Here is a 23,366-nt window from a genome sequence, read left to right as displayed (position 1 = left end):
ATTGCCATCATCAAATTTATTGCAAATTTCTCGAGCGCGTGGAGTCAAAATCTTAATAACTGTAAAAAATGAGGAAGCGAATTCAATTTTCGTTTCATTGTCTATATCTTTTAGGACGAAGATGAATCCTCTTTAAAAGTAAAAGTCTCGAACGCTGAAATAATGGCAAGACTTGTGAAACTAGTAAATATATTTTTCATATTTTCTTACTTTATGTTCATATGGTTTTAAAGTCTTGTTAATTATTTTAATGCAATGCTAAATTAAATTCCTGATATTCAACAACAAAATTATCATTGTTAGTCGAAAGTTTATTTACTTTATATTCATATAATTTTATAGACTTAGAAATAAATTTTAATGTAATAAGCAAATTCCTGATATTAATCAACAAAATAATCGTTTTCAGTTGAACGTTTACTTCATACTTAATTTGAATAGCAATACTTGTTCAGCCAATATCGTCGAAGTTGCTGTAATTCGTGATGAGGCAAATGAATTGTTAATTTATTTATTAAAATCACAATTAATGATATATCAATAAAAAATGTTTTATTTTTAATATTGTTATAAGATATTTTAGCCAATTCAGTAAGATAATTCAGACAATTCAATTTTTCAAATTCTTGCATTGCCATTAAAAGAAAAATTTTGTGACTACAAATGTGACAAAACACATAAACAACTTAAAATCGCCAGTAATTCACTTTCAACTATGGAACTCGTTTCTAAAAATTCTGAGAAAGATAATTATGTACAGTATTTTAATGCCAATATATTTCACTAAATGAATTTATAAATATCCTTTATGAAAATATGTATCCATCCAACTTTTAGAAAGCAGGGCTTTTCAATTATCGAATATATTATTTTCGTTCCACTCTACCGTATATCCTTATCCAACTGCGATAAATAATAATCAATGCATTAATTAAAGGAAGAAAACTTCTTTAAAGCAGAAAAAAGCAGAAGAAAATAGTAAATGTAGCAACTCTTTTCAATGAGAATTTGGCAATTCTATTATTGAGAAGGAGAGAGGTTATGAAATATAAACAAACAGAAAGTCAGCTTTTACAATCAAGAAATGTAAACATGTATCGTTGTGTAATGTAAACATGTTATGTAAGAATGAATGAAATCAACATGAATGAAATCAAGAAATTCAAACATGTATAAACATGTATCGTGTATGAAATGTAAACTAACTAACTCCATGGCATTACAGTCCATGTTGGCCCATGGCCTCACTCGCAATTTTCCTCTAAGTCACCTGTCTCTAGTCGCCTGTAAACGGCAACCCAAAATGACCAGTAATTTGAAAAATTAATTAAAAATAAGCATTAGGGGATGGAAATGCGTTTATGCGTTCTGCTTAGGAAACCAGAAGATTTATTCTCACCAAGTTTTTAAATTAGTTACCAAGTTCGCCAACAGATTACTCCGTAAATCGGGAAAAATTAAGTTACAAAATACAAAGAAACCTCTCTGGAGCGACCACTCTCTGTTCCGCAGAAAAATAGAAAAATGGCCGTTCTTAGGTTGGTCGTTCTTAAGGGTAACTTCCATTGTCTTCGAAATGTTATCGAAGGTACATGATTTTTCGCAAACGATTTTAATTTTTGCAGCGTCATTTTCTTCGTGCGGAAATGTCACTTGTATTGGCATCATGAAAACCGGATCAATGAATAAAATTTAGAGTCAATAAAATGATCCCTACTGATCTAATTATTTGTGTAAAAACAAAATGATTAATTATGAATCAAGGGATAGAACGTTCGCCTTCCAATGAGGTGAACCGTTTTCAAATCTTAGCGATGTCTGATCGATACGACTTCCGCATCTGGCTTGCACCGACCACAGTGCTGACGTAAAATATCCTCAGTGGTAGACAGATCGTGGGTTAGAGACTCCTGGTCGCCGGGCTAACCTTGTGAGGTCTCGTGGTCCTCCTCTCCAAGTAACGCAAATGCGCGTTAGTTTCATCAAAAAGTGCTCCACGAAAGCAAATTTCTCCCAATACTTGATCCAGGAGTTCCCTTGTGCTCTTGATTGGCTTCAAAATTACAAAACTACGAAGTTATACAATAGTAGTCGTAAATCCAAAAAATTGGGTCATCTGTTCAACGACGATTATAAAATAAAATAAAATTATAAATGATAGAATTAGTTTAAATAAATAAACAATTATGTTTTATGTTTAAGTTTGCATTTGATTTTATATCATAAAAATTAGTTAGCTTATAAAAATGAGAAGAGGTTTATTTGTTTAAGATGCTTATTTTTTTTTATAAAATAACTCATTTAACTAATTAACTTTTCTAATTTAACTTTCGACTCTAAAGAAATCATTCTGAATAATAATCAAAAAATAATCACTGTGCACTCTGACAACAGCTTGAGGTTATACACCGAAGAGCCATTACATTATGACCACCCTCCATCTATAACAATGGGCTAGCCCAGGTTTTCATGGTTTCTTGCCCAGGAACAATGTTTTCATGGAGCACATTAGGACCCATAATCCTCATAGAACAATCCCTGACGTCTGTAAGCTACTTGAACATAGTTGCAGACCAGGTTCACCCATTCATGGCAACAATTTTTCCTGCTGGGGATGGTGTTTACCAGCAAGATAATGCACCATGCCATAAGGATCGAATCGTCGAGGAACATTCCAGTGACTTTCAAGTCATGTCTTGACCCCCAAATTCACCTGACCTTAATCCAATAGAGCATTTGTGGTCCTACTTGGAAACCCAAATTCGTGCTGTCACGCTACCCCCTCGCAATGTGAGGGAATTGCAGGACCAGTTGGTGAGCGCTTGGTACCAGATACCTGAGACTACCTATCAGCACCTTGTGGAATCAATGCCACGGCAGGTGCTAGCAGTTTTGAGGGCTAAAGGTGGTCCTACATGTTATTAGCAGGGTGGTCATAATGTAATGGCTCTTCGGTGTAGGTCTATTTCAGTGATAGTCCAAAAGAGCTGTCTTAATAACAGCCCAGCACAAACATTTCAAATACATTTTGATCTACTTTATTTGTTTTGTTAATATTCTTTGTTTTGATATTTTTTCGAGTTTCCTTATTTGATCTTTTTCACATTTGGTGCAGAGGTTTGCCCGATCTCTGAAAGTTTTGATGATCTCTCCTGAAGGTTTTCTTCAACACAAAGTCTATAGAAAAAATTCCGTGCCACCCAAAAGTTGTAAATAGAGGAAGTCGCTGCATAGAAGTGGTCTTTCCTGGAAGTTTCACTGTAACAACTATTTGCGACGCTAATGTAACACAGTCGAACGACAAATGTAAAGAATACCAGTCCAACTATTTAGATTAAATTCTGACATGAAGCAAGAAACGTTGTTTCACAGTTTTTTTCAGCAGCAGATAGCGTCAGACAGCACATTTCCAATTCTTTTCGTATTCAATAGCTATAATTTAAAACAGAAAGCTTCTGAAAATGAAACATGAACAACATGTCTTCTACTTTTTAAAAAACGAATCATTTTTATATATTTCTAGGCTACGAAATTTTTTTATTAATATTAACTATATTTATTTAACTATTTTTCCCTTAGATTTCTCAGTTTTTTGCGGATTTGGTACGCATACTTGTGACGTTAACATGGCCCGTATCCGATTACGTTTTAGATTTCATTTACCATCTGGTCATGGGTCGATCTAAGATCCTCCCTCCCATCAAAAATGCTATTCTCCTGATGTCAGCTACAGAACTCGCAGAGAGAATTCGCAAAAAAGAGGTAAAAAAAGGATACAGAAATCTTCAATTTACACAATGCTCTAAAGATAGTTAATATTTCATGCAACGAAAATTTTCATTTTATAATAGTTATCTTACTGATCTTAAAGTAAAAACGTGTTACCTTTTGAAATATATTACTAAGCGTTACAAAATTGCTATTTATCTTTATTTTTCGTTCAATGTTTAAGGTGATTTCTAATGTTATTACTTTCATATGAAGAAAACATGGTACCTGCCAATATCCGAAAAATTGACCGTCATGGCAATGAAAGTCTGATGGCTTAGCCAGTCATCAAGCTGACTAGCTGCAGAACACTCTATCTCTTTTAGAAATCTTATAAAATTCTGAAAGCTCTTTTTTAGCTTTTTCAAGGGTGCAGTCTCCAATAATTTCATTTCATTCTACGTCAACACATGATTATGCAGGTTTAATCTGTTGGACCAATTTCTGAGACTCTTCACCAGATAGATTTGCCAGTCAAATCACCAGACATCAACCTCACATAGCGTAACTAGGACGCACTAGGAGGGCGGCTAGTGAAACTCGCCATACCTTTTTGACTCCATTGATGATCTGAAAACAACGTTGCTAAGCAAGTTGGACTCAGGAGCTATTAAATTGCCTTATTTCCAATTTGAAATCCGGAATGTATAATGTATGTTTTTTGAGAGAAGCTTCACTGACTTAAAGATATTTTTACCGTATTTGTAACTACCAGTTTCATATTTTCCAACTCATAAGAGTGTGGCGTATATTATAACTGTTCAGAGGCACTTTTTTGACTATTTCAACCTATGCTAATATCAAACTTTATTAAAATTTGTGCATCAATTCGGAAGACAATCCAGCTAATCTCTTAATTTTGAACACCAAAGTAACATAATTTAAAATTTCAGCAAATAGGAGTAAAATTAATTATCCCACCATTTGGTAAAAGATGGAAATAAAGATATCTCTTATGAAAGATTAACTAAGCTAACATATGTGGATACTGATAGGCAGGGCTAATGTGTATCTTATACCCATGTGTGTAGAGTTTTATTTTTGTTAATGCTTGCTAATGTCCTGCGGAAACTTTTTAATCAAAATTTACTGTTCCAGAAAGGGTTAACGGTTTGAATATTGGGCCAGTTACTAGTATAACATTTAATGGAAAATAATCACCGTTATCAAACTATTTTATTTTACTATTAAATTATAAATATTTTTTGCTGTTGACCACTTCTCGACGGGGGAGTCATATATGCATTCTGAAAATGGTGCAATCAGGGTAAAATAAGTAAAACTGGAAAGCAAAATATTTCTATAGCACATTAGTTGAGAGAAGTAGTAACAATAGTTTGATTTACTTAATGAATCACTACTTAATTCAAAATAAAAAATTATATAGTTACACTTTTAAGTGGCATTGATAAGATATGTTGGAATTAAAATGAAAGCAAAAATAAGACTATAAAAAATAAGCCATGCCCAAGCTTGAGCTACCGCTTTTTAATTTTGTTCCTCCTGATTCTGATTCTGTACGAACACATTCATGACTCACCTGTCCAGAAAAGGTTTATGTACTTAAAATAGAATCCAGAGAATAGAAAATTCATTTTTTGTCATTACTTCCCAATAAGTATTTAGTTCTATTGTAAAAATGTAATTAACATTATCTTATCAATGTACTATAATTTTGTATTAAATTTTGGCCATCTTATAGCATGGACATTTACCGTAGAACAATAAATATTTCAGCTGAAGTGTGAAGAAGTTGTCAGAGCCTACATTGAAAGATCCAAACAAGTCCATCCATTTATAAACGCTGTCACTGACGAACGATATGACGAAGCCTTAGAAGACGCGAAGAATGTCGATGCATTTCTAGCAGCAACATGGAAATGTGAATCCTCAATAGCTGAAGATACACCACTTTTGGGAGTTCCATTTACATGCAAAGAAGCAATCGGTGTTAAAGGTAAAATTATCATATTTTCATTAAATGCACTTAAAAACGACATAGTTAAAAATGAAGGTTCTACTGAACCATAATATCGATTAAATTAAAACCAACCATGAAATCGAATTGGTAAACTTGGCGGCTAAAACTTCGCTTGAACAAAACATCACGAGGACAAAACTTCACGGGGATAAAACTTCGCGTGGACAAAACTTTGAATGGAAATCTATAATTAATCAACATAACATTAATTACAAGTTAATTTTAATAAAATAAGTTGTATAGATTTGAAAATGTTAATAATTTCAGCTCATAATTTAATTTTAATAAAATTTAAAATACTGAATTAAATGTTTTTTTTTATTTTTTATATTTTATAATTTTAGTAAAAAAAATGGACGAAAAAAAGCTTCATGTTATTTAAAGAAATTTGTGTTACAAGCTTAATTTTTTCGTTTTATTTGTAAGAAAATTTCCTTTTGAATAATTTATTTATGTATTAATTTTAATGAAAATATTTCGTGCTTTATCGAATTTTAATAACTTCCAATGCATAATTAATTTATTGCTTAATGTTGCTATTTTAACAAAATGTTTAATTTTAAGAAAAAGCGTTAGGTTAATTTTGAAAAGTAAATGTTTTAAAGCTTTAAATTTACAAATAATTTAATTTTAATAAAATAAAATTATTAATTAATTAATTGATTAAATTATTATTAATAACATAATGATTTTTAATAAATTGATAGTAATAAAAATATTAAATAAATATTATTATTTTATTATTTTTATTTAAAAATAATTAAAAAAAATGTTCAATGTCAATTTAGAAGTTCTAAGTGGGGGCAGTTTTAGACCAGCTAAGTTTTGTACCCGTGAAGTTAGGGATCGGCAAAGCTTTATTAACGTATTGCTTTGGATTGGCAAAGTTTTGGCCTTGAATTTTCAACCCCGAACTGTGAAAAGTTTCTATTACTCTGCCTAAGTGGTAATTGTAAATTTGATTTGAAAATAATTAGTAGCCACATTCCAGAAAAGATTGAGGAACTAAAACTTTTTTAAAAAATTACTATCAACTGAAAATATTTGCAAAGTAATTATCTGTGTTACAACTGACCAACTGATTCCGAAAATTGATGTGAAATTAAAGCCTATAAAATTTACGATAACATTATAAAACATTTATCGCCTCTTTTTAAATTTTTTTAAATTTTTCCAAACCTTTGACCACTTTGTAAGCCAGATTTGAATATGTCCACTGCATAAAACAGAAATGCACACTGAAGAGCCAAAAAAAACTGCTATACCTGCCTAATAGCGTGTAGGGTACCCGCGAGTACGCAGAAGCGCGGCAACACGACGTGGCATGGATTCGATCAATGTGTGAAGTGGTGCTGGAGACAATTGACACCATGAATCCTGCAGTGCTGTCCATAAACCAGTGGGAGTAAGAGGGGCTGGGGATATCTTCTGAACATGACGTTGGAAGGCATCCCAAATATGTTCAATAAAGTTCATGTCAGGGAATTTTGGTGGCCAGCGGAAGTGTCTAAATTCAGAAGAGTGCCGCTGGCCTCCAAAATCCCCAGACATGAACATTATTGAATATATTTGGATGCCTTCCAACGTGATGTTCAGAAGATAACCCCACCCCCTCTTACTCCCACTTATGAACAGCCCTTCAGGATTCATGGTGTCAATTATCTCCAGCACTACTTCACACATTGATCGAATCCATGCCACGTTGTGTTGCGGCGCTTCTGCGTACTCGCGGGTACCCTACACGCTATTAGGCAGGTATACCAGTTTTTTTTGGCTCTTCAGTGTAGTTTGTCTATAGAAAGAACACCCCTGGGCATAAAATAGACTTTGTGGCGAGAAAGGAAGGAAGAGATTTCTTTCAATAGACTAAAGGTAGTCTGCTGCTGTGGAAGCGAGAAATAGCACATTTCAATAAAGGGAGCTTCTCTCTTCGGCCCGAGCCAGAACATGTCTTAAATTTTGACCCTACACCTCTGCTGGAAATAGTTAGACCTATAAATCTATCACCATTGCTCCAGACGAATGGCGAGGAGAGTTCATTCCATAGACAAATTATACATGAATACAATAATCACCTGGAGAGGTGAAACGTGTTTAAAAAGATAAAGCAGTGCCGTTTCACAGACCTTCACTTTCATGTAAACATGTTCTTTAAAATAATTGTGAAAATCAATCCACGGCACATATACTCGTAACTGCACAGGATCGCGCCCACTCGGATCGAAACCACTTCGGAACTTGAAAATGTGAATAACAGAATATTGTAGACATTATTGATAAAAGTTTTTGAGAAACGAGTTTGAATTTTCAAAACATCCATGATATGCTGAAAAACTAAAACGTATTTTGTATTTATTGTATTCAAACCAATTTTTCATGAAAAAAAAATACTTGTTTTAAATTAAATGATTTATCTCGGATGTAGGTTTGTTAATCACTTTCGGTGCGATGTGTTTTAAGGATAGAAAAGCTGAACAAGATTCTAAAACAGCAGCACTGTACAGGAAAGCTGGTGCCATTCCTCTTACAGTCACAAATGTCCCAGAATACTGCATGTGGTGGGAGAGTGCCAATCATGTATTTGGAATGACTAAGAATCCATATGATAATGCAAGAACTGCCGGTGGCAGCTCGGGTAAGCATCTTCACATTGATGGAAAACAAAATAATACGAATCCTTCTATACTAACTCTATGTAAACAATTTTAACAGCAAATGTTTCGTGAAAATTAACGTAGCAAAATTGTTGGCACAATTTAAAAGATCATGCTTAAAGGATTTAGAAATGATGTTATTTTTACTCATACAAAATTCAGATTTGTCAGAATGAGGAAAGGAAGTTATTAGCTTCTTTTCAGCTTTAATATTAGCAATTTTGAAACCATTCTGAAATATTGTGATATTTATGCAAAAATGTTTTAATGTTGTAGTTTATTAACCTCTTAACGATAGGTTAATTTTCAAGAAAACTGTCATAAAAGTGCCTATTTTGCCAAATACACGTATTTGATTAGTGCTGACATCTAGTTTAAAATAAACTAACTATATACAATTACCTTAAAAATATCCTGGTACTGCCATCTGGTGTGTAAAATGAGAAATAAAATATTTTTCGAGCAAAAGAAATGAACTAGTTTTATTCTTATTGGCTCGTTACTACTGAACACTCCAGCTCGGAAATTTTACTGGAGTGAGAAATAAAGGGCGAAACCTCACTCCGTCATTTTCACGGGAGCGAGAAGGAAGGGGTTAAAAAAGGAAAAAAAAGCCTTAAACTTCCGACGCTCATTTTGGTCGACACAAATTTTGCATGAGTAAAAATGACGCCATTTATAAAACCTTCAAGCATGATATTTTAAATTGTGATAACAATTTCGCCATGTAAAACCTTTCTAAACATTTGCTGTTAAAAAAAAGATTGCTTATAAATTAATATTTTAGTGGAAATAAATTAATATTTTAGTGGGAAAAAAACGTTTGGTATAGATTTATGCCTAAAATATCTATCTGTAGAATTTGAATCGATAAAAGTAACTTTACCCAAAATTGTGAACGAAAACTTGAGCAAATTAATATCTAACCGATTAATAACACCTATGTTCCATTTTTGAAACGTTTCTCTTCTTCAAAATGTTTAAGACTGGTATCTCAATTATTTCATTTAGCTTTTATATTGAAAAATATGAACATTAACATCATTAACGCAAATATATTAATAATATTAAATTCTACATTAATTACTGAAATTGAGCAGCATATCCTCCAAAGTTTACTCATTATAAAGTAGTTATTTTTTAGGGGTTGGGAAATGCAATGTCAATTGAAATTTTAAGCTGGTATTTCAGTAAAATTTAGGTAAGACTTAAACACGCTTTCAAAAAGCCAAATAGGATAGGTAATATATACACTGGTGAAAACAATTAAAGGGGGGAACGGATTTTTTTTAAAGAGCAAAATAAGTAACGCCTATACGCAAATAAGATATCAGATGATAACTAAGCATTTCGCAGACACCACGCAATGGCCTGTATCGTCTTAAGGCAGTGGCACTGTGATCGCGTTTGTATAGAGTATAGCGTTAATATAAAGTATAGCGTTTGTATAGTACTGTAACGTAAATATATTTTCTATTCGTAGTTTCCAATCCTTCTTTTTTTTATTTCTTTATTTACACATCGGCATTGCCAGTCGTCTTCGTCTAGACCAGTCATGTCAAAGATACGGCCCGCGATCACAATGTCTCACAGACAGAAGAATCATGTTTTTTAGAGCTTTTAGACTTCACTCGATTCCTCTACAGACGTTTTAAAGTGCGCACACTACATTTATAAGTAATTTCAAGGGCAGCGCGGGCCTAGACAAGCGAGAGAGATAGACAGTAACGCCATTTCCTAGCAGCAAACGGAATCTTCCACGCGCTTCGAGTCTATGCATGCTGGGTCGCACCTATTTATGCGAGCAGATGTTTTCCGTCATGAAAATAAATAAGAACAAACATCCATACCTGCCAACTTTTACGCATTTATCGTAAAATTTTATTTCTATATTTAAAGTGGTAGTAAAATGTATGCTTTCTATATGTTCCTTGCATTTATAAACTTAATTTATAATATTTTTGATCCACCACTATTTTTAAAAAAATTAAGCATATATAAAAATATGTAACCCTGTTGTAGTAATCCGCACAAGCTTGTACAAAATACAGCAAATTTTTCTGCTTAAAATTGTAATTTAAATTTTATATTACTACCACTGGGGAATATCATCCTTGAAAGGATTATAAGTTGGCAGGTATGAACATCGTACAAGACTTACGAATGAACATTTCCAATCAATTCTTAAAATAATTACAACAAATATGAAACCGGACATCAATGAGCTTGTCAAAAACAGGAGAAGTCAGTATCTGGATCCTCGAGCTCAAAATAATTATCCTCTTTTAAACTTCGATGCGATTTTTAACAACCGTATATTATATACTATATAATTAAATAAATAAAATGTTATAATAATTCAGTACATTTTATTTTTTTGAATCTGGCCCGCCTACACATTCTAAATTTAATATACGGCCCTCTGGAAAATTGAGTTTGACACCTCTGGTCTAGACCAGTGGTGCGCAAACTAGGGGTCGCGACCCCTGTGGGGGTCGCTAGAAGTTTTTTGGGGGTCGCCAAATTTTCATGAAATGCATTATCCCATACCATACAGTGTACATATAAAGAGTGAAGTGCCGTCACTCACTGTTTAATTGCAATTTCATGCTGTCCACTCTTTCTTTGACCGTAATGCGTAATATGTAAAGTGTGAAGACGCAAGTTTTTCACTCCGGTAGATAGCGCCCTCTTCGCGGTAATTCGCCAGTTTTACAGAAAAGTGCCTATTTGACTAGACGTTAACCGCAGGGAAAGGGCAAAAATTCGCTTCCGTGATCAGCCAATCAGATGGCGAGGTACGCGGTGTATCTGATAGTCAGAGTGAAGACGTGAAATGTTCGCATGAAGTTGTAGCATGTAGCAAGTGGCCTGCAATTGTTTTAGTTTATCCTTGAGTTTTATCATGTGACGTTGTGTAATTTTGATTTTTTATATTTTTATCGGGCCTTGCTACTCTTTGTTATCAGGTAATTACTATCATTAGAGAAAGATCTGTTAATTTTATTGAATTTCTCGAAAAAAAATGATAAAATTTTATATATTATTTGCTTTAGTTTAAATAATTTAACCCCCATCTTCGTAATGGATAAATGGGTAATACGTACACCAGGTACATCTTCAACTAACAAACGAACAAATACTGATGAGGAGTCGCAAAATACTGCACTAAATGCCCGATCTAAAAAAATAAGAATATACAATGAGGAATTTATTAAGTATGGTTTTACATTTTGTGTTGTTGATGATGAAGAACGCTCGATATGTGTCATTTGCAACGAAAAATTTGCAAATGAGAGCATGAAGCCAGCTAAATTAAAAAGGAAACTGGAAACTAAACATAAAGAACTTCAAAATAAACATGCCGATTTTTTTCAAAGACGAGCTGAAAATCTGAAAATTCAAAGTCCACATTTAAAGAAATTTACAACAATACCTCAGAAAGCATTACGAGCTTCTTTAGAAGTTTCTTATCTAATAGGAAAACAATGAAACCCCATACAATTGGAGAATCCCTTATCCTTCCTGCAGCAACTAAGATGGCATCAATTATGCATGGCGATAAATATGGAAATGAACTAAAAACAATACCATTATCAAGAGATACCGTGTCTCGGCGGATTTCCGAAATGTCACGAAATATCGAGTCAGAAGTCATAAAACGCATACAAAATTCATCTGTATTTGCTTTACAACTGGACGAGACTACCGATATTACTGAAATGTCACAACTAATTATTTACGTTAGGTTTATTTTTAATAAAGATACAGCAGAAACGTTTTTATGTTGCAAAAGTTTGGAAGGAAAAACAACTGGAGAAAAAATATTCGAAGTAACAAATGAATATTTTGAAACAAAGTCCCTGGGCAAACTGTGTTGCGGTTTGTACAGATGGTGCTGCAGCATTATCAGGTTCGAATAAAGGGCTCAGAGGCTTAATTCAGAAGGTGGCGCCTCATATGGTATTTAATCACTGTATGATTCATCGGCAAGCTCTTGTTGCAAAAGATATGGATGAAGAGTTGCACAACGTATTACAAGACGCCGTTAGTTCAATTAACTACATTAAATGCAACAGCCACAACAGCCGTCTCTTTTCAATACTTTGCAATGAGATGGGCTCAACGTATGAGAGATTACTGTTACACACCGAAGTCAGATGGCTTTCACGTGGGAAAATACTACGACAGATATTTGATTTGAGAAATGAAGTGTACATGTTTTTAATCGAAAAGAAACATAGATTGACAATTTATTATATCAATGAAGTTTGGCTAGGGAAGCTTAGCTATTTAATTGATATTTTCGAAAAACTTAACGACTTAAATTTAAGCTTGCAGGGTGAGAATTCAACTATCATAACTGCAGCCAGTAAAATTCAAGCTTTTAAGAATAAGCTTAGTCTCTGGCAAACTGAACTGAATAAAAACAGCACCGACATGTTCCCTTGCTTTAACGATTTTATCAAGGAAAATAATATAGATATATTTACATTTAAAAACATCATTTCCAATCACATTGAAAAGTTAAAGAAAAAATGTTTTGGAGAAAATTCGATGAATTTCCTGAAAACGATCTTGGTTGGATTCGTGATCCATTTTCCTTTGACATATGCAGTTCAACTCTTAAAATTAGTGAGAAAGAGCAATTGATAGTTCTAATAAGTGATTATACTCTTCGAAATCAATTTAAGACTCAGCCTTGCCAAAAATTTTGGCTATCCGTGGAAAAACAATATCCCGTTTTATTCGAGAATGCCATCAGAGTGTTAATACAATTTGCATCAACGTATTTATGTGAAACTGGATTTAGCAAACTAGTTTCAATAAAAGCTAAATACCGCTCGCGTTTAAACCCTGAAGATGATATGCGAATTGCAATTAGCAACATACATCCAAACATCGATGAGATAATTAGAAACTTGCAGCCACATACATCTCATTAAAGGGCAATTTACTGATTTTTGTGTTATACAAAAAGTATTTTCTTAAAATTATAAATAAAATTATACGAGTCAAATATGATGATGTTTTTATTCGATGAAACGAAAGAAATGCGCGAAATATACATCGTATTTGTGAACATTTATCTCTAGGGGTCGACAAACATTTTCTCTCTTCAAAAGGGGTCGCAGTTGAAAAAAGTTTGCGCACCACTCAGAGCCGTTTTTATGTTCATAGGGGCCCTGGGCCTGTCATTTTCTGGGGGCCCTTTATGAGTAAATTTAGAGAAAAAATTAAAATAATTTTTAAAAATTATTTTATTTTAAGAGTAAAGAACATATAAACAGAGCCGTTTTTATGTTTATAGGCATTTATGAGTAAATTTAGAGAAAAAGATGTAATTTTGAATAATTTTTAAAAATTATTTTATTTTAAGAGTAAAAAAACATTTAAATTAATTATAAAAGTTTATATACATTATTTTTATCGAAAATTTAAGGTAACAATACTTTTCGCACTTTTTGAGAGGCGAATCTTTTATCACATCATCAAAATCAATTTCCTGTAAGACATACATTTTGCTTCTCAGCTCAAAATCTGTAAGACTTAGAAGCATCAAATTATGAAGGTGTGTAGAAAATATGCAAGGAATTAAAAAGAGTACAAAAAAATACAGTTTAATTATTATGTTTTTTATAATCACCATTGAAAAACTGACTAAATTTTGAGCTAATGTTTAATTACGTAGTCTTGAAATTTTAAAACCAATCCAGAAGACAAGGAAACTCCTGGATCAGTACCCAGAGGTATTGAATAGTTATGAGAACTTGGAGGAGTTAATGACCTCGACAGATTTAACATTCACCATTTTATACTTGGGTATTATTCGGCCAGCTCAATTCAAACTCCCATTCTCACGAACACGAGTCCATAGCCTTACCATCAACCAAGCTATCGTGGCCAAATTATTAGTTTGTTTTATAACAGTCATTCAGTAGTCCACCCAATTTCGAGTTTACTACTACTAATGTTCAACTCCGTAGCCTTGTAATTTTGAACCCTATCCAGCAGACAAGAGAACTCCAGGATCAAGTATTGGAAGAAATTTTTGTCTTCGTGGAGGAACTAGCCCGCATTTGAGTTACATGGAGAGGAAAACCACGAAATCCTTCCACGGTTAGTCTGATAGCAAGGGTACTCTAATCCATGATCCGCCTACCATTCAGGATATTTCACGTCAGCGTCGTTCTTACTACATTTTTGCGAGAAGTTTAAAAATATAATATTGGGCATTAACTGAATTTTTTTTTTGCATGCTCCTTTTACTTATATCATCCACACCCACAAGCAACTGTCTGCTCTAAATACTGCGATAATATAAAATGAGATAGCCAAACAAAACATATGAAGTCATTTAAATTCATGTTCAAAAGTATTAATTGTTTTTTGAATTGACAATTTCAGTCATCTTTTAGGTATTTAAAACTGTAGTATATCACATGAAAGTATTAAATATATCATTTTTACAATAAAGTAAAATAAAAAATAATTCTGATCATTAGGAACAGAAATTAAATAGTCTCATGATGGAGCATAATTACCTTTTAAACAAATCAAAAAAATCTTTTTACTTTTTAAACTAAAAATTTACTTATATTTAAATAATTTATTAATACTCAAATTGCTTAGAAGATGAAATGACAACGAAGTTTTTTATTTTATTCAGTCACTTATTTATATTTTTTCATTTTTTTAATTTATTTTTATTTCATTAAATTAAATGCAAAAGTTTAAAATAAAAGCAAAGCTGTCAAAATTTCATATATAGTTTCAATTTACAATTTTAAGAATTTGTTTCAACTTTGATTTGGAAATTTAAAAGCCTTATTAATTAAAAAATTAAGAAACCTTATTAACTTTAAACACATAATAACAAAAATCAAAGAGTTAAAAATGGAAACAAATATGATCAATAAACAATAAAATCATAAGCTAACAGAATAAATTAATTTTGTGTGCGAAAAATAATATTACAAATTAAACATATTTCATATTTAGGGGAAACACGGAAAATTTGGTCATACGGGAGTTTTAAACAATTTTTTTCTCATATTTAAAAATTTTCTTAGCTGATGATCATTTGATTTCAATGCTCTATTAAACAAAATCATATGTTGCTTCTGTCTATTAGCAGTAAGTAAAATTAAAATAAAATTACATTTGCTATCTCAGTTTCATCCAGAACAGACCAAATCAAGTGTTTTGGCAGACAGGCCAGTCAAAGAGGGAATTGAATAGTGGCCCGAAATTTAAATAAAATAAAAATAAAAAAAATCACAATGTATATACAAAAAATTGCGCAAACTTTTCGCGTTTTCCCTAACCACAACCAAAATTGATTTAATAAAAACATTTGCTTACCTCCAACGTGAAAGATTTGTCTTCTTAATATCCTACGAAAATTTGATCTATATATGCCTAGTTCACAGATTCTCTTACGATTGATTTGAAAAATAACAAAATAAAATCAACCACAATAATTAAATAAATTAAACAATTAGGCTAGTGGAATCATTTAGGATGATTACAGGGGAAAAAAAGCTTTTATAATAAATTAGAAAAAATAACAAAATTTTGTAAGAGAGAAAAATTCGAATTGAGCGAGGCCCAATTTAAGGGCACTAATGGAAATCTCAAGACAGATTCTAGCAAGACCCTCCCCCTATTTACAGCCCTTGAAATGTTTTCTTCCTAGAAATTTATGACCAGAAATCAGACAAAAGGGTGTTTCTGTGGATATCTGATATTTCCGAAGTTAGGAAAAAAGAGTCCCAAGGCAATATAAAGAAGCTAAAAACATTTTCTCACAGTGTAAAGTGAGGAGGCTATTTGACAACTCTGTGGGTGGTAGTTACGAAAGTGGGGATATTTTCATCTGTGGAAAGAGCGTTTTATTGCTCTTTTGGTTAGAAAAGTGAAGAGTAACAATTATTTTATATTTGTAAACACTTCGGTTAGATTTTGAAAAGCATCTGACTATGTAAAAGAAGAAAAAAAGTGGGATCTGGGGGCCCTCTTTAGTTATAATAAATGAGTTAGAATTAAAAAAAAAAAAAAAAAAAAAATTAATGCAATGAGATTTTAGTCTTTTAGGGGGCCCCATCAGAACTCGGGGCCCTGGGCCAGGGCCCACTGGGCCCATCCTTAAAAACGGCTCTGGCACCACTGGTCTAGACGATACCACAAGATAACGGATAATTGGAAGACACAAGGCTGACCAATGACAGACTTCCTGCTGTAGGGACCTGAGTGTTATGAGAAATGTGTATGTGGTATCCACTTGTAGAAACAGCTCACAAAGACAGGAACAGAGGTCCACTGACATGGTCAAGTCCTCAAAATGGCAACAACGCCGGCTCATGACCTTATTATTTGAGACTTCTAGCCAAAAAGGATAGGTCCGCGACAGCGACAGACAGCGAAGTGATTTTAACATGCATAATTTCTATTAGCTTTCGTTCTGTTAAGCCTAGTTCGAATTTGTCTTTATATTATGCAATACACTTCGATTTACTACTCATATGTTTGATTTACAAACTAACTCTATTTTCAAAGTTAATGTATACTAAATTAATGATTATTAGTTTATATTGTATCATAATAATACATTTACTGATTTTTACGTGGATCTTATTTTACTGCAATTATAATATTTAGTGCTACTGAATGCGAAAGAAAATGGTGGCGGCTACTTTACACTAAGTAGCGTAATAGAACAAATTTAGTATAGTGGATATAGTATATAGTACTTCCATTTTGGTGTTAAGTAGTTGCTACCATTTCTTTACAGTTTACGCTTGAATATACTCCTTCTTATTATTTTAGGAGGCGAAGGGGCCTTGATAACTTCTGCGGGAGCTACCATCGGCATTGGCAATGATATTGCTGGCAGCATTAGAATCCCTTCCTCATTCTGCGGAATCTATGGCCATAAACCTTCTGCTGGTAATATTTCCTAAAATCATCAAACATATAGATTTAAAAAGCTTCCAAGGTATTGTATTTTACAAAAGTCTTCACAAAAGTGATTTTTTACTTTATTTCTTAAAGTATTCCTTTCGACACTAAGAAATAAAATGTAACTGCAATTACGTGGGAAAATATGATATGGGCACTTCTTTTGTCTTGGCAATAATTTCCTCGAGGGAGACTCAAGTGGCAGAAAAAACAAAATTCGTAATTGTGACACGTAATGTAGGAAATTCGTGTCTCGAAATTCGTGCAAACTTCAAGTATTTAGAAGAAAGGAATATTTAACGCTGTAATATAAATGTTTTGCAGTGATAAAGAAATTCTGCCATTTTATCTCATTTAGACGAAACCGTAAAACATATATTCGCGATTGCGATGACCTATAGATGACGCTTATAAGCAGAGTTCTTTACTTATACTAATCATGTTTTAAACATAAGACCGGCCACGCAATAAAAATCATCTCCCAAATGCCTCGTGCGGACTTCATCAGTGTAGAAACAGCCTCAGTAGCGTATGGATAGCCATAAGAATAGGAGGTTTGTCTAATTTCTGTCTTGATTTTGAAACCGATAAAAAAGTTTTAAGTTTGGAGGCTTTATAGATCATATAACTGCAATAAGCATCGTTCCAACAGAAATAGAGCACTTTCCCTGCATGCAATTCACATATGCAATCGCCCTTTAATGAGCAGTTCGTTTTACATGTAGTTTCTTAATATTCTCACATGCATCTAAGCCAACTGCATGTGGTTGACCCAGACGCGTGTTTAACATGGCAGTAATTTTTATGGAACCGGTGTCCCATAAGAAATAATCTTGATAACAAATGTTGCTATCAATTTTATGTTGATTAAGTAACATTATTATCAATCGAGGCGATATAAAACCACAAATCTGCAATATAGTTAGAGTGTGCCAAGCAGAACAATTTTTGCCCCGATAATAAAACGCACGTGACTGGTGGATGATTATTACATAATGATAAATAGAACGCAGTAGTTCAAAGCCTTTATGTACAAATAATATGTTATATAACTTCTGCAACTTCACAGTGGTTCTTAAAAAGGAATTCCTTTTGATGATTCCCCTCTTTCATAATAAGGGAACCAACGAATGATCGATGCAGAATTAGGGAAATATATATATATATATATATATATATATATATATATATATATATATATATATATATATATATATATATATATTCAAAAAAAAGAAAAAAAAATTATTATTTTCATAGAATATAAAAAGACATAACAAATACTATAATCAATTTCTACTTTTTAATATATTTTTTTGAGTTCTAATAATCATAAAAACAACATTTTCAAAAAGATATTTTCAAAAAATAATATCTATTTGAATCATGGAGGTAGAAATCTCCATGGTTTGAAATAAAAATATCAGTTCACCGTCGATCAGTGGTAATAATCTATTACAAGTGTATTTTCTACTGTTTTGCACATTATTAAATATTAGTTATTATTTGAATAATTTTCAGAATAGAAAGGTAAGCAGTTTTTATTATTTTGGAGTTTTAAGATCAATCAAATTGTGAAATCGCTATGGAAATTTTTTTAGATTACACAACATTGGAGATTCGCTTGTTCGATTATTACTCAGTATTGATCCGCCTATTCAACAGGATAAAAGATATAAAAAAAGCGTCGAAAGAACTCGATCCCAAAGTGATCTCATTGTTCTTAAACTTGCTATTTATTCTTATTCACTTAGGTATTATACCAAATGAGGTTGGGTGCCCTGAACTTCCAGATTATAAAAAATATGACCGACTTGTCAGCACAGGGCCAATGTGTCGTTACGCTGAAGACCTACAATTGTTAACGAGGATATTGGCAGACAATAATAAACTTGTCCCATGGGATAAAAAAGTAAGTACTCATAACATATCCGTTCAAAAACTTATTTCTCGAAAAAATTCTCACGTTCGTTGAAAGAATGTTAGTAGATAATATTCCTAACTGATTTTCGGTTGTTAAAAAACTTCTGGTTTCAAAACGTTTTTAACCACTTAATATAATACGTTGTATATTTTTAACTTCGGAACATTCCTGAAATTTTGAGATACGGCACGCGTTTATCGGCTTAATATTATCACTGAATAAATCCCTCAGATAGTTTTCAGTTTTGCTATCCTTAAAGTATGACTACACATCAGGCCCTATATTTTACACAAGAATATATTTACGTGAACACAATACGTTGCTGTTGTTGTTAATTTACGTCGCACTAGAGCTGCACAATGGGCTATTTGCGACGGTCTGGGAAACGCCCCTGAGGACGATCCGAAGACATGCCATCACAATTTTGATCCTCTGCAGAGGGGATGGCACCCCCGCTTCGGTAGCCCAACGACCTGCACGCGAAGTCGAGCACTTTACGGTAGAACAGTTTAACGAAGACCAATACCGCACACCCTCGGTCCCTACGCAGACTGATCCAAGTGGTCACCCACCCGCACACTGACAGTAGCCTGTGATGCTTGACTTCGGTGATCTGTTAGGAACCGTGTCTTAACTATCAGTCAACTGCGGGACAACATAATACGTGAGGAAAGTAAAATTGATTTTCGTTTTCATTTAATTTATTATTGCCCACAAATTGAGTACAGTTATGTTCTAATTTTTAGATTGATTTCCGACAAGTGAAGATTTATTATATGGAAGAAATCCCTGGCCCCTTATTAGGAGCTATTCCAGACATTAGAGCTGCAATTAAAAAAGTAAGGCTTCGATTTATAAACCTCAAAATTTAATAATAAAATGCTTCTTAGGCATATTACTATTGTGATGAAGTCAAATGAAAACCGAACACCTACTATAAAATACATTCTTCGTCTAAGATGGCAACATCATATCATTCCAGCATTTGTAACGGTAAAAGAAATGCATGGTGAAAATGCACAGGTCTACACATCTGTTTCTTAATTGCTCTGAAGTGGTGGGAACGTGGTGAAAACTATAATTATTTAGCATTGGAAATGGAAGCTATCAAAGAACAGAGATGTGTGGTCACTTTCATTGTAACTGAGGTTAAAGGGAACGAAAGAAATTCATCGATTGTCGAAGTCGATTGTCTACTGTAGATGAGGGACACTGCATATCCTTAATAAGAATGTGCAAGCTGCAGAACAGATTCCGAGAAGATGGCACATCTCGCACTATAAAGTCAAAAAGCCTTTGAATGCTGCCGAATGGATTCATTATTTTGCACGATAAGGCCCGTTCCTATAATACCAATCTGGAGAAATAATCTTGAGATTTTGCTAGGAAACACTTCATCCTCTCCGACGTACAATCCAAATCTTCTCCCTGGGGACTTCCTTTTTTTCTGTGACCTGAAGACAGACATTTGTGGTAGTCGGTTTATTAGATTGCAAGAGTTGGTAAAGTTGTGAATCCGCCAGCGATCTACTTTTATCTGCAAGATTGGACAAGTTATGTCTTGTTCCCCAAATGTGTTCATATGTTTATCTCACTGCAGTGAGATAAACATATGAACACATTTGGCTATTATATTTGAATGAAACGAATTCCATTGTCACGTTGTCCCCGTTCAGTTTTCAGCTGCTTCTTACATACGTTTAGAAATTTATAACAAACTTATAATGAAAAAAAAATTATATGACAATTCAGGAAATCATATCTATCAGAATTCAGGAAAATTACATAATAAATTCAGGAGACTTTCTTGTTCATTAAAATTTCAACCAATTTTTGACTCACTGTATCAAACCTAAACTAGAACTTTGTACCTGATGAGAATACAAGTTTAAATCGTTTCTTGACCACTTCAAGCAAACATTATCTACAAATAGAATTTCGACCACTATCCAGCTAGCCAAAGGGCTCAAATTTCAATCGGTCTGAGCCTGATGGCAATAAAAATTACGAGTGTTTCCTAAATGTTGCAAGCAAAGTTTATCTCTGCTTTAAAAATTCTGACCACTTTCCGACTTTAACAAACTGATTAACAAAAAACTGGGATGGGGAAAATAATCATTGAGAAAAATTAAAATTTCGTTTTTTAATTGTACTGAAAAGGGGAAACTATTTCGATTTTTGTCAAATTTTTTGTAATAAAACTTTTATCGCCACCGACAATTCTTCTTGAGCTTTTCGTAAGCTATTTACCTAACAATTTTGTATATCAAGTGCGACAAAAATCAAATTTTTCTCTCCTTTTTAGTGTTCTTGAAAAAGGTATTTTTATTTTATTTTAACATTGCTGAGAAAATACTGAAATGGAAAAAAATAATAATAGACAAAACCAACAAAAATGCGTGCAACTATTATACACACAAGTCGCACCCCGGCAAGAAAAGTGACATAAGTAAAAAAACAGCAATTTTGAGATTATGTCAATAAAATATATGTATGAAGTGCCCCATCAAGCTCAAAAGGTTGTGCTATCTCTAGAAAAAGTTTTATAGTATTCTTTAAGTTGATTTTTCTCAAATGCTGTTTTTTGACTTGTGTCACTTTTCTTGCCGTGGTGAGAAGTATTTACTTTCAATTTTAGGCAGTCAGATATTTCGAAGAAGAATACAATGTCATAGCCGTAAAAATCAGCATGGAAGAAATGAAATATGCGTTTCCTATTTGGGAATGTAAATTACTGGAATCAGGTTTTCCACCTTTCAAATTCATGTTAGCTGGAGAGCAAGGCAACATTAACATATGCAAGGAGTTGGTCAAGAACATACTGGGGACCTCGGATCACACGTTGCCAGCACTATGTTTTGCAGCATGCGACAGGAGGAAAAAAGATTCATTTTATTACAAATGCCTCGAAATGTACAAAAATCTGGAACAAAAGTTTCTAGAGCTTCTGCAGGGGGATGCAATTTTCTTCTTGCCAACTCATCCAGAAAGACCACCACATTATCTTATGACAATCGCTAAATATAAAAATATAGGATATACCAGCATATTCTGTATTTTAGGATTTCCATCGACTCAAATACCAACTGGTTTAAGTAAAGGTATGCCAATAGGTATCCAAGCTATAAGTAGACCCTACCAGGATCATTTAACAATAGCAGCAGCCTTAGAATTGGACAAAGTGTTCAATGGTTGGATTAGTCCATGCCCCATAGATGTTTGAGATTATTCCAACCAATAATATTCAAACCAGTAGGTATTCAAGAACTAAGTAGACCCTATCGGGAATATTTAACAATAGTGGCAACATTAGAATTGGATAAAGAGTTAGAATTGGATAAAGTATTCAATCGCTGGAATAGTTCATGCCCCATAGAAGATATTATTTTGCAAACCAGCTGTACTTAATGAATTAATGTCAGAACCATTTCCATGTATATACAAGCAATAGACTTCTATAAAATGTTCAACAATGTGTCTCCAGTTTATCTCTACCAGGTCACTTTAAATATGTGGTTTATTTTTTACAGTATTTCCTGCATTAATTGAAGTTTATTGATTTATTTATCTACCAATGATTGTGTCTTGTTACGCTAGAAATATAGTGGACTCAAGTAAAGAGATAGGGGTTAACCAGGTTCAAAATACAATGGAAAATACCCATCCAGTTCAAAACTGTCAAAAGCCCTTCAGTCAATTGTCTAGAATTATTCTGTTCATCTACCCAGATTTAGTAAAAGTTTTCATTTAAGCATAACCAAAAAATTAACAATTAACTATAGAACAAAATTAACACGCTAATTAAAACTTTTATTAAATTTATTATAATTCATCTATGTTACCTAAAATATATTAAATATAATATATAATACTGAATTCAAAGTAGTTGGTTCAAATCCTTTTATCTTAAATTTTTCAAAACTAAACAGTGTTCAAAACTAGTTTAGGATTTCCGAAATCTCAATAACATAGTGTTTGTAGTCATTAAACCAAATACTATTTTAATTTTTTTTAAATAATATTCTAATCAATTATTTAGATATCCAAATATTTGAATTGATTCTGGTTTTTAATTAAT

The 23,366-nt window shown here is 32.9% G+C and overlaps 1 protein-coding gene across 1 annotated transcript; it reads left to right on the top strand.

Moving 5' to 3' along the window:
• The first annotated feature begins 43 nt into the window (after window positions 1-43).
• On the top strand, window positions 44-22,764 carry LOC107438919 (fatty-acid amide hydrolase 2). Its single transcript, XM_087164093.1, has 8 exons — window positions 44-183; window positions 3,580-3,762; window positions 5,506-5,725; window positions 8,175-8,384; window positions 17,233-17,352; window positions 19,119-19,276; window positions 20,035-20,127; window positions 21,927-22,764. Exons 1-8 carry the CDS (start codon window positions 163-165, stop codon window positions 22,509-22,511), a joined length of 1,590 nt encoding a protein of 529 aa, XP_087020219.1. The 5' UTR covers window positions 44-162; the 3' UTR covers window positions 22,512-22,764.
• Window positions 22,765-23,366: the final 602 nt, after the last annotated feature.

The sequence above is a fragment of the Parasteatoda tepidariorum genome, chromosome 5, assembly GCF_982258835.1.
Source record: "Parasteatoda tepidariorum strain Cologne lab strain chromosome 5, Ptep-v5.0, whole genome shotgun sequence".
NCBI lineage: Eukaryota > Metazoa > Arthropoda > Arachnida > Araneae > Theridiidae > Parasteatoda > Parasteatoda tepidariorum.
Note: the sequence above shows the minus strand (reverse complement) of the source record. Positions and strands in the feature narration are given on the sequence as shown.

Excerpts from the sequence above, each read along its gene's own strand:
- LOC107438919 (XM_087164093.1), top strand. The coding sequence starts at position 163 with ATGGCAAGACTTGTGAAACTA. Across the intron at positions 17,353-19,118 it reads TGGCCATAAACCTTCTGCTG|GTATTATACCAAATGAGGTT; the intron begins GTAATATTTCCT and ends TTATTCACTTAG. Across the intron at positions 19,277-20,034 it reads TTGTCCCATGGGATAAAAAA|ATTGATTTCCGACAAGTGAA; the intron begins GTAAGTACTCAT and ends TCTAATTTTTAG.